General features: G+C 41.0%; 2 protein-coding genes across 2 annotated transcripts in view; one reads left to right on the top strand and one right to left on the bottom strand.

The window, feature by feature from the left end:
* LOC143667378 (uncharacterized) overlaps positions 1–12,658 on the bottom strand; it is a 183,188-nt gene that overhangs the window by 69,730 nt on the left and 100,800 nt on the right. The window contains exon 4 of the mRNA XM_077141561.1: positions 6,817–6,924. Within this exon, the coding sequence (XP_076997676.1) occupies positions 6,817–6,924 (108 nt within the window). The remainder of the gene's footprint in view (positions 1–6,816; positions 6,925–12,658) is intronic.
* HS3ST2 (heparan sulfate-glucosamine 3-sulfotransferase 2) overlaps positions 1–12,658 on the top strand; it is a 110,288-nt gene that overhangs the window by 87,011 nt on the left and 10,619 nt on the right. The gene's annotated exons all lie outside the window — the stretch shown is intronic.

Below are 12,658 nucleotides of genomic sequence, written 5' to 3'. Positions count from 1 at the left end.
TTGTCTTTGGCATTTGTCAGTCTGGTTAGTATGTGTCTTGGAGTGGGTCTATTATGATTTATTCTGTTTGGAGCACGTGGGGCTTCCTGGATTTGCATTTTTATGTCTTTTATAAATTTGGGGAAATTTTCAGCCATTATTTCCTCTAATATTCTTCCTGACTCTTTCCCCTCCCCTTCTCCTTCTGGGAAACCCATGATTTATATGCATTTTGGGTTGTTAATCATTTCCCTGTGACCCTACTCAAATTTTCCCATTTTTCCTCCAGTTCTTCAGTCTGTTCCAATTCAATTGTTCTGTCATCAAACTTGCTGATTCTTTCTTCTGCCTCAAATCTGCTGTTGTGTCTCTAGTATACTTTTAATTTTATCTACAGTGTCTTTTATTTCTATAATGTTTATTTTCCTATGTATTCTTTCAGATTTTTCTTTATGCTCTCCTAGTGTCTTCTTAATAATATCCTTTATTTCTTTATGCATATTTTCTTTCATTGCTTTAAATTGATTCAAGGGGTTAGTTTGAACATCTCTGATTAGTTGTTCCAGATTCTGTGTCTCCTCCAACTTTTTTATTTGTCCCTTTGACTGAGCCATTTATTCCAGTGTTTTAGCATGCCTTGTGATTTTTTGCTGTTATCTGGTCATCTGATTATCTTTCGGGTCAATTCTGAAGGTGGATTCCTCTTTCTTGTCTAAGATTTAGTTGCTGCCTAGGTTTGTATAAGGGCACTGCTTTGACAGTTGGATCATTACTTCCCAGCTAAATAAATAGGGCCAGAGACCCGTGAAGGAGGTGTAAACCAGCTTCAATAGGGTCTGGAGGGGCTCTGAAAAGCTTTGCTTTTTGCCCCTGCACTTTCCGGCCTGCCCAGTTGATGGTGCTCTTCAATTACTTATTCGTACTCAGAAGATACCTTATGGAGCCCAGCAGTGTCTGACTGGTGGGGCTGAAACTGTGGGGTTCCTGTGCTCTCAAGTTGTCAGCCAATATCTGGCTCAGTGTTGGGTTGTGTCCCGTTCTACTCTGGACAGAGGACTCCCACAGGTGCCCCAGTTTGCAGCATCCCCTGGACAAGGATCGCACCTCCCACTGCTGTTTCCTTCAAGGGTGACTTAGGTATTGAAATATCCTCCCCTGTCCACCAGGCGCCCAAACAGTTGATTCAGACAGTTTCTGCCTGGCAACTCATCACTTCTGGGAAAGAAGTAGGCTTTGCCATTCCCTCCCTAATCACCCATTTTGGAAGATCCCCGGAGCCCTTTTGTAATCAGCATTCCTCAGAGGCTTGTGTCCTGCCCTGGATCCCTGTGGACTTGGTTCTCTGTGTCTGGATAAAGGTGAGGGTCTGACCCACTGCTGTGAGGGGTTTTATGGTCTGTGTCCCCAGTGGAAGGTGGAGGGGTCCCAGCCACTGCCTCTGGCACTTCCCAAGCTGCATAGGACTGAGCAAGGGGGCAGGGGGAAGAAGACTGGCCAGTCTGGGATGAAAGTTTCATATCTGATATGTTTCTCTTTCTTCAATTCAGCATTTGTGAGATCCTTCTCCAGAGTTCTGGGCAAGTGAGATTTGTCCCTTTTTTTTCCACTGAATCTCTAGGGAGAGGTTTTCAAGGGCTGTCTTATGTTGTCATATTGATGACATCACTCAGATGGTTGGCTTTTTAAAATGAACAAGACTGAACTAAAGGGGGTAAAGTCAAGTAAAGAGAGGAATCCACTAATGGATGGGCATTTATTTATTTATAAATAGTGATTTTTGCACATGGGACACTCATACTTTTTTCCAGCTTAGACCTTGCAAACAGCCAGGTAAAGTTAACATTGTCATCATTTGCTTATTTCAAATGGGCAAACTAATATGAAAATCATGAAGCCAAACAATGGAAAACCTTGGACTCATGTCTGGGTTTTCGGAACTCAAATCATCCATAAGTTCTCACCTGAACTCAATTGGCCAATTCCATTTAATGCAATGGGCATTCATTTCATATCTAATTTCTGCCAGTATTCCTGGGATGGCCTTAAGATCCTGCTATTCAAAATCTGGTCTCTGGACCAGAAGTTTCAGCCTCTTCAGGGAGCTCGTTAGAAATGCAGAATCTCAGCTTTCTCCAGACACACTGAATCACAATCCGTATTTCAGTAAGGTCTCCAGGCAATTCATCTGCATATTAAAGTATGAGGACTGGCTTATAGGGCCCACTCTCTGGGAAAAAGAAGGGTAAGGTGAAGTGTGGAGAAGAAGCTAAGACCAGACTGAGAAAAAATACCAAGGCATGTTACCCTAAAAGGTACTCTGTTAGTGTCCCCATGACCCCCACAGATGGAGCCTGAGACTTTGAGGTCCAGTTGCCTAGAAACTTATCAGAGCTGTACATATGGCAGCAAAAGCATTTGTTTGCCTGATCAAAAACCCCTGATCACTGTTTCTCCTTTCTGAGCCAAACTTCTTGAAAGGAGCTGTTTTAATTTGCTAAATGCTGCCAGAATGCAATATACCAGAAATGGGATGGCTTTTAAAAAGGGAATTTATTAAGTTATAAATTCACAGTTCTAAGGCCCTAAAAATGTCCAGACTAAGGCATCCAGAGAAAGCTACTTTGACTTAAGAAAGGCTGATGTCTGTCACATAGGAAGGCACATGGTTTGCCTCTGCTGGTCCTTGTTCACAGCTCTGTTGCTTCCAGCTTCTGATTTTTGTGGTTGCCTCTCAGCCCCTGTGGGCCTTTGCTCAGTTTCTCCAGGGCAAAACTCTGGATACTGGCTTGTTCAGCACCTCATGGAAGGCACATGACGTTGTCTGCTGGGCTCTGCATCTCCAAACGTCCATATCTAGGCACTCCAAACATCTCCAATTGTCTGTATCTATGTTGGCTCTCAGCTCTCTCCAAAATGTTTCCCCTTTTAAAGGACCCCAGGAAACTTATCAAGACACACCTTAAATGGATGGAGTCACAGCTTCATGGAAGGTCACACCCACTATTGAGTGACTTACATCTCCATGGAAACAACCTAATCAATAGATCTCACCCTAAATAACTGAATCAGAATTGAAGAACATGGCTTTTTGGGGGTACATAAGAGTTTCAAGCTAGCACTGGAGCTATACCTTCTCAGCCTCCCATGTCTTTGTTTCCCAATCACACCATAATGCCTACAAACAAGTTTCTTCTCCCTCAGTCCACCAGACTGCTTCCATAAAGGCTATCTTCTTCGTAAGTAGTATCAATGGAGATTTTTAAAATAGTTTTTTGTATAACTATTTTTTTTACACTATAAAGAATACATGCTCCTAGGAAAAAAAATTCTAATGAGTACAAAAAATAATATGAAAATAAACTTCATTCTATAATCCATCCCAGATCTCCAGAGGTTATTCTTCAGAGGCAATCACTGTCAACAGTTTGTAGTTTATCCTTTTAGAAATACCATTTTATGCATATAGATACCAGCATATATGTGTATAATTTGTATATAAATAGGCACACATTGAACGTACTGCTCCGCAACTTGCTTTTTTCAGTTAATAATATACCTCGGACCCTTTTCTGTAACAATATTTATAAATTCACCTCATCATTTAACAACCACATAATAATAATCCACTGTATGGCCTCCTATAGTTCATTAGTTCTACTAATGGACATTCAAGCTGTTTTAGTCTTTTTCTCTTACAATGGTTCAGCAATTAGGTTAATGCTAGCTGCTATAACAAACAAACCCCAATAGAGAAGTTTATATCTTGCTCACAACAGCCCAAGGTTATTTTCTTGGTTGGTACGTAGTCTTTCATGCTCTTTGACCTTTGGGATTGACCTCACGTAGGGCCTCAGAGACCTCTGCATTCAGCTGGTGGATGGGAAAAGACAATGAAAAAGACACACCTACTTAGTAATGATGTTGACCTAGAAGTAACTCACCATCCTTGGTAAGAACCAGTCATATGGCTCCACATGGATGCAGGGGGTTGAGAAATACCTTGGCTGAGCAACTGCCCTCTAGAAACAACCCTACACTATGAAGAGAGGAACAAAAATCTTTGACTGGTAGCTCCCCACCTCAGCCACAAATGCTACAGTGAACATCCTTGAACATAAACCTTGGTGCACATGTGTAAAAAAATTCCCAGAAGTGGAATGGCTGGGTTAAAGGACCTGTATATTTTACATTTCGATAGATAATATCAAACTGCCCAAAAGACAGCATTAATTTGCACTCTTACATATTATGAGAGCACTTGGTTCCACACACTCTTGTCAGCAATAACAATTACCATTTAAAAATACATTTTCCAGTCTTATAGGTGAATGATGTTATCTAATAATGGTTTTATTTAACATTTCTTTAGTTTTAAGAGAGAGTGAGCATTTTTCATATGTTCATTTTCTGTTAACTATTACCTTATAGCTCGTGTTTTTTCTTCTATTGGGCTGCTCTCTTTTTTCTTATTGATTTTGAAAGAACTCTGAAAAAATTATATATGAAATAACGTGAAATCATGCCTTTGTTTCTCTATCTAACACACTGAAAATATCCTTCCAGTTAGTCATTTTCCTTTTATTTTATTTATGATTGTATTAGTCAGGATTCTCTAAAGAAACAGAACCAACAAGAGAAATCTGTAAATATGAGATTTATAAAGGCATCCACGCAACCGTGGAAGAGACCAAATTCTGCAGGACAGGTTGTGAAACTGGCAACTCCAACTAAGGGTCTGGATGAGCTCCACAGGAGAGGCTGGCTGGCTGAACAGGCAGTGAAAAAATCTCTCTTCTTCCTTAAAAGTCTTCAACTGATTGGATTATCTCATTGGTGGGAGGCCGCTACTTAGTTGATTGCAGATGTAATCAGCCACAGATGCAATCAACTGATGATTTAATACACCAGCCTTCCGGTTTATCAACCAGCCAGAAAATATCCTTGCAACAATGGCCAGGCCAGTGCTTTCCTGATCAGACAACTGGGTGTAATCACTTGGCCAAGCTGACACCAGAACTGAACCATCACAATGACATTTTCCATCCTAAAGACTTAACATTTTTTATGTAGTCTAACTTTTTAATCTTTTCTTTCATGATTTTTGAGTTCTGTTTCATGCTTAGAAAGACTGTCCCTGTGAAAAGTTTATTTTCTGTATTTTCACTTTTTTCTAGTATTAGGGTCATACTTGAATGTAGGATCTGCAACTTTCTGTGTTGCTTTGGTGATTTACTTTAGCTCCTGCATTCCAGGTTCCTCAGTCTCCATAAACAAGAATAGTAAGAGTGCCGGCCTCCTAGGGTTAATGTGAAAATTGAGTGAAGTGATTGATGTCTGGCCCACAGTCACTGCACCACAAATGTTAGTTATTATCCTATTTATGGTGTCGACAACCTTGTGTATGGCTCATGGATGCTGTGTGCCCATTTATCATGATTAGCAAGTGACAGAATCTAAACTCGGTCTCTTTAATTCCAAATCCTATACTCACAACCACACCACTAAAGTATCCCACTGCTTTCTAACATCTTTAGATGGAGATATCATACAAATAGAGTCCCTTTGCAGTCCCTCCTCATTATAGATCAAGGCTCAAGACAAATTCCAGAATGCCCAAGGTAGGTGTGAAGGAACAGACCTTGCCGGGGAAACTTACAAACCAAGCATCACAATAGAAGAGGGTCTGTCTTCTCATCGTACTTACCAGCAGTCATGGCCTGGGACAACTGCTGGATGAACCGTGGGCTTATGCTCCAAAGAAGGGACTCTGTCCTCAACACCTCCACTGACTTTCTTTATTACAGGGTGGGCATGGCAGCAACTTTGTCATTTGAGGAATAATCAAACTGTGGAACGCCAGGCAGTCTGGATTTCGGTGTCAGTTGTTTCCAGGAGTTGTCTGGGAGAGCGAGCCACCCAGCACCCGGGACCTTGATGGCCTCTGGGAAACTGGGTCTGTGCTACCAGAGGGAGGAAGCGATGAGCCTGTGGGATCTGAGTGCAAGTGCGGGGACTCCCAGTGGGAAAGGGGACCTCCTCCAGGTCCAGGTGGCCTTTAAGGCTATTAATTCCTTGAAAAGAGAGACTACATCTTGCTTGTTTTTGTAGCCCTGGCATAGAGTAGGTGCTTACTAAATGCTCACACCACTAATGAACACATGGATGCTTACCTGGCACAGGACTGGACATCACCAATATCAAGATGTGGCAGTCCTGGTCCCTGCCTTCAGGGATGTCACACTCTAGCGGAACGATAGACACAGATAAGAAATAAAAATGGGCTGTGTCCACAGTGGGTACCATGGAATCACAAGAAGAAATTTCCTAATTCTTCTGGAAATGGGGATATTCTAAGGGTATAGCAGTCAGGGAAGGCTGCATGGTGGAGGTGATGATGGGCTAAGAGCTGAATAAGTTTGACTTGCAGATTCAAGAGGGCTTTAGGCAGAAGGAAGCATATGGGCAAAGGATCCTTGACATGAAAAAATACAATCTTTGTGGGAGAACTTTGAACAGTCCAGTCCAACAAGAGTCTGGGGGCAGTTATGGGCAGAGTCCAGAAGAGTGGTGAGACCCTGCTGAGGACTCTGCCCTGTGGGCAATGAAGAATGACTGATGGAGCTTAAACTGGGAGTTACCGTTCGGCTCCTGGGTCACATAAGCATAGGGATTTTGGACCATAGACGTGAAAGGAAATGGCCCCATGATACAAAAGGAGATTCCTTTCTTTGTTCAACAAGATGAAGATAAATGGCCTCATCTTGTGTCTGCCTCTCAGCTTGGCACACAGGGATTCATTGGGTTTAGCAGGTCTAGTTTTAAGAATCAGTGTCTTACAATGTGGCCTTGTTCCCTCCTCTTCTGCTCAGGATCGTCCCTCCAGAGACTGCAGTGATTTTCAAGGAGCCGATAAACCTCCAGAGTTCCCCCAGGTAGCCAGGTCTTCTGGAACACATACAGAGTGTACAAATTTAGCAGGAAATGAACTCTTCCAGGGAGTCCTATTGGTAAAAACCAGAGGTGTGCTGGTCTGTACGTTTCCAGTGACACCCTACTCAGGCAGGCTACCACTGGCACACACACAGAATGTCCACGGGTGGCCAGTGAGGGTCAGTGGAGCTGTCTCTGCCCCACTAGGTGGCCAATGAGGTAAACAGATATAATTTCCAGAGAGCTTCAAGTTGACAAGAGATTATTCACATGCTTTTTTTCTTTTTTGGGGAGGGGCGACAGGGATCTGGGCTTCAGAGTCATGAGGGAGAAGGACACGTCTTCATGGTATATATAAAATGGTTCTGCCTCATTGTTCCCAGATGAAAGCCCTGTCTTCATATTTTTCCATCCAACAAATATTTCCTGAGACCCTACCATGTGCAGCTCTATCCCGAGTACTAAGAATGCAGTTGTGAGCAAACCAGGCAAGAGCAGTCTTCTCTTGGAACTCACAATCTGGTCTGGGGAAAGGAGGCAGAGGGACAATAAACAAGCAAATAAACATAGAACGTGTGAGATGGTAATGAATCTGACCATGTTAATTATGAGAATACATTTTATTAAGTTGTGCTTCCCGAGGTTGTCTGATCATAAGAATCTAAGAGCATCGATTTGTGGACTCCACTGCAAATCCACTGAATCAGAATGTAGGAAAAGGTGTCTGGGAACCTTTTTCTCTAAGGCATGCTCCAGCCGTGCTCACGAGCAGCTGTATTAAAGAACATGTGACTAAAGGAAACTGCGTCTAGAAGTGTTCTTCGTCCTGGTGGCCACCCTGGAATCATCTGGGAGCTTTGGAATTCCAGGTGCCCAGGTACAGCCCCAGCAAGCTGACCCCGCAGGCAGCTTGACTTTATCACTGCGTCCTCCTCCTACCACCTTGCAGAGCTACCCTGTACTCACTCAACACTGCAAGGGAGCCACAGGCTAAGGACAGTGCACAGATATCAAGGCTAGACGTTTAAAAAGATGTGCTCCTTTAAATCTCTTTTTTGCCTTCTTACTTTTTGGAGGTTTGGGTCAAAACACAGCATGAACTCAATCTGTAAGCCTGAGCATTTGGGGCTCTGATGAAGCAAAGCTACAGGGAAGATGTTCCTCCACCCAATGCCAGACCACTCAGTAAGGGATTTGGCTTTATAAACCAACACTGACAACTTCTGGGGGCTTGAAAGTCAGTTTCCCACAGGCACCCACCTGCCTCTGACAAGTGGTATCTAGCACGCCAGGTATTGTGCCAAGAAAGAATATGTTTTTGCAAACACTTCAGTTACGGGCGGTGCGATGGTGGCTTAGTGGCAGAATTCTCACCTGCCATGCTGGAGACCTGGGTTCGATTCCAGGTGCCTCCCATGCGAAAAAAAACAAAAACCGAAACAAAAAAACTTCAGTTACTTCCAACACAGCTTCTAACACCAACTGCAAAGATTGCAGTAATTCAATTCAATTCAACTCTGACTCTAACTATTAGGAACTATACTGGACTCCACAGCTAAGGATAATCTTCCACATAACTTCCCTTCAGGAACCAGCTGCAAAGTCAGGGCCCCAGGACAACTGCACTTCTGACAAATAAGCTACAAATTTGGGGATTCCCAATAATCCAATTGGATTTAATAATATGCTACAATGACTCACAGAACTAACTGAAAGCTCTGCACACACAATTATAGCTTTATTATACAAAAAGGATGCAAATAAGAAGAAGCCAAAAGAAGAGATGAACAGGGCGAGGTCTGGGAGTCTCAGATGCAATCTTCTGTATCCTCTCTATGTGAATTCAGAACACACAGAGATGTATCTTATCAACTGTGGAAGCTCTTCAGGGCTTTGAGTATCCTGAGTTTATATGGGGTCTCGTGGCATGATTGATAGAATCAGTGTTCACGTGTCTGAACTCAATCTGCAGCTCCCCTACCCTGGAATCTGGGAGCTGGGCTGATGTAACTCTGCTCAAAGCCCCAACCCCTAATTGCGTGCTTGTCTTTCTGATGTGGCCAGTCCCCCACCGTGAGACTGAAGATGAGGCTGCCTACTCCTTGTTTTTTGCTTAGCATATTAAAGAAGACACTCCAAACAGAGGCAATTCCAAAGACTGAAAGTTTACCTCCCCAAGAACTGGTGACAAAAAAAAATGCCAATTTTTCATTGTACCATATAAGGCAAAGATTAAAAGGAATCATGCCCAGATTGTTTATGATCTATTGACATAAATGGATGTATAATTAATACTTCCAGTACAATGATATGAAAAGTGCCTTTGCTGAAAACCGCCTGTTTGCTATCTGATGTGCACTGAAATCAATATATTTTGACACTGGTGCTGCAGAGAGAGAAAGGGCCACCAAAAAAAGGAGACAGGAGTAAGAAAAGTCTCAAATCTGTTTCCCTGAGTCTAAAGAGTTTAGGGTTTTATGAATTCAAACATGGGGAGATGGTGCTGTTACCATTAGGATAACACGCAACTAAACTAAAATAGCAATTATAATAACAAATATAAGCAACTATATTGTCATGTAAAGGAGTAGAGAGTAACTATTACAATAATAAATATAAACAGTTACATTATCATGTAAAGAAGTGGAACTAAGCTAAAGTACCACTTACAATAACACTGTAGTATCATGTAAGGGATTAGAAAGTAACCATTATAGTTATAAGGGTAAACACTAGAGTAAGATGTTACAATCCCCCATTATTTTTGTTCACTCCTCATTCTTATGGGATTTTTGGATAACAGCCGCTCTGGCTTCTTCAAGCTGAAAAAGGGTGATGTTATTAGGGGGTAAAGAAATGAAACATTTTTGCCTGCAATTGAAAATATTCAGGAGTCCCTGGTCATCCTTCTTGGAGTGACTGGTACCTCAGGTGTCAGAGCTTAACTGGCCTAAGAACAATCCAGAGGCTTTCAGTCTCTGAGAAACAAACTTTACAAGTAAATTGAAAGTTATAGGTTTAAAGAGGAGTAAAAGGTGCTATTTACTATGGTTTGCCAACCCCCAAGAAAAACTATTCCTGTCAACCCCAAAGAACACCTAGTACTCTATCTGAGATTCTACAAAAGCTTCATGCACTATGATTACTTTCCAGAAACCTACAACCACCAAATGAGTTCCTAGGCCAGATAAGTCCTGAAAATTGAGAACATCAACTACTTCCATCACCCATCCCACATTATCGACAGCCCTTTCCAATATGAAAAAGTTAGAATAAGCATAGCCCAAATACCCCTAAAGATTAAGAGAAAGATCAAAGGAGAAGGAGGAGTTATAAAAGAGAAGATAGGATTTAATAAATGAGTATGACTGCTAATCATTATATTGATACTTCTTTTAGTCTCCAGTGTCTTGGAGCAGTTAGAAGGAAAAATCTAAAATTGTGGAACTGCAACCCAAACCAAACTCTGAAACATGTTCTATAACTAATTGTTACAATGTATTTTGAACTTTGTTGCTTTTTTTTGCGTATATGTCATATTTCACAATAAAAAATGTTTAAAATAAAGGAGTAGAAGGATCATGATTAGGGGACTTACGAATGGCTATAACTATGTCATATTGGGGAAATAGTTTTAATAGATTCCCAGATAGAGCTCGGGGTGTTAATTTTATGTAGTTGTGTGGTTTGCTTATAGTGTGCAGAGGTCCCTGGGTTTTCAGGACATTGTTGTTTGGGGCTTTACATACTGTGGCAGTTGGCAATATCTGGCTGAGACCTGAATCTCAAGAATAACTTCCTGACTCTATTTGAAATCTCTTAGTCATAGAAATTTTGTTTGATTCCTTTTTCTGCGTTTGGCCAAGATCTTTCTCTGAAAGCACTGATGATCAACATTTGGTATTAGTTCCTTGGTACCAGGGAAAAGTGATGTCCCACATAGGGGGAAGTGTAGTGAGCTTATTTGCAGAGTTTGTCTTGAGAGAGAGAGAGAGAGAGCATGTCTGACCGACAAGGAGGTTTCCAGAGAGTGATTCTTAGGAATTAATTACAATTAGGCTTAGTTTTGTCATTATAAAACTAAGTTTCATAAATGCAGGCCTCAAGATCGAGGGTTTGGCTTATTAGTGTATTTAAATCAGATTTAAATCAGATGCTGCAAAACATTTAAATTTTTGGACAAAATAAATCTCTCCTCTTTTGGTCTCACACAGAAATTAAAGTCTCCATATACAGACAATATCACTGTTTACCCTGTATTTGGATTTCCCTTAATCTTTTGTCATTACAAAACTAAGTTTCATAAGTAAAGGCCTCAAGATCAAGGGTTTGGCTTATTAGTGTATTTCCTCCTATTAGGCAGGGATCAAATATTCCAGAGTTTATTTTCATAGGTCTTCCTGTTATAAGTTCAAACGGGGCTAATTTATGTCTTCTAAAAGAATGAATTTTAGATTTAGACTTTGCAAAGTTCTTTGCTTACAATTTCAGTAGATTGGGAGTCCCTATTGCTTAAAAGAACAGCCAGATCAGCCCCCTTCACATCCCTGATAGAAGTCTGATCCCCTTTTCAGCTTCTTCAACAGTTGCTGTATGCAGTTATCTTTTAGGATTAATGCTTCTTCAGCAGTACATCCAGAGCTGGAGAACTCCGGCTCTAGTCTCAGTTGTTACACAGACATCAAAAGTTCCAGGGAGCTACCAGGTTACACACAAAGAGCAAAGCATCTCCGAACTTAGAAATAACAACTGAAGCCAAGGAAAAAATGTGACTGCTGCAAGAATCTAAGCCCTGATTCCCTCATGACCATTTTCCAAATGAAGCCATTTCCAGAAATAAAAATATTTAACAGTTGACTTATATTGGTGTCATCAACTACCGACCCTAGGAAAAGGTTTTTCCTGTCTCACCTTTACAATTTTACCAGGGTTGTGTTAGTCAACAGGTAGAAGATAATTTATACACTTGCCTTGCTTCTCTTTTGAAGTCCCTTTTTGTTGAAGATGAAGTTCTGACTTGTAGCTGACCAAATGCACTTTCAGAGAAGCATCAGATGATACAATACAACTGACAAGGAAATTGGATTGTTTCTGTGACATATAACATTTTAAAAAATAACTGAAACCAATACTAACAGCACTATAATGCTGTCTAATAACATGCAGATCAGTATCGGGACATAATATGGACGGTAAAAGTACTGTCAAGTCTTTATGGATTTTATGCAGTCTTTAAATATTTCTACGAACATTTCACCAATATAACTTTAGCTTATAGAAGGTTAGAAAATCCTTTTTAATTTTTATAACACTTCTTAAACACTTCCCATGCAACTTGTTATCAAATGAACTTATTCATTTGTATCAAATGAACTTATTTTTAGCACCTCATTTTTGACAAAACCAATCCTTCGTAACAGTTTGAAATAAAAAGGTATCTTTAGGGTTTGATTTGGGAAGGCAAAAGGTAAGGTTATCAGGTTTGAACATTATTATTTTTGGGGGGATGTTGCGTGGTCTGGGAATCGAACCCAAGTCTCCGCATGAAAGGTGAGCATTCTACCACTGAACCACCCGTGCACCCCCTGAACATTATTTTAAACAGGAAAATAGGTCACTCTGGGACAGTATTTGGTTCCCTATTTAGCCAAAGTGACAATAAAAGAGCAAATTAAGAGTTAAATGATTGCAAGAAAAAGACTGGTCTTCCAAAACAATAGAGGATGATAAGCTCAGTCTAAACCTCAAT

The sequence above is a fragment of the Tamandua tetradactyla genome, chromosome 23, assembly GCF_023851605.1.
Source record: "Tamandua tetradactyla isolate mTamTet1 chromosome 23, mTamTet1.pri, whole genome shotgun sequence".
NCBI classification, from domain to species: Eukaryota; Metazoa; Chordata; class Mammalia; order Pilosa; family Myrmecophagidae; genus Tamandua; species Tamandua tetradactyla.
The sequence above is the reverse complement of the archived record's forward strand: the minus strand, read 5'-3'. Positions and strand labels throughout refer to the sequence as shown.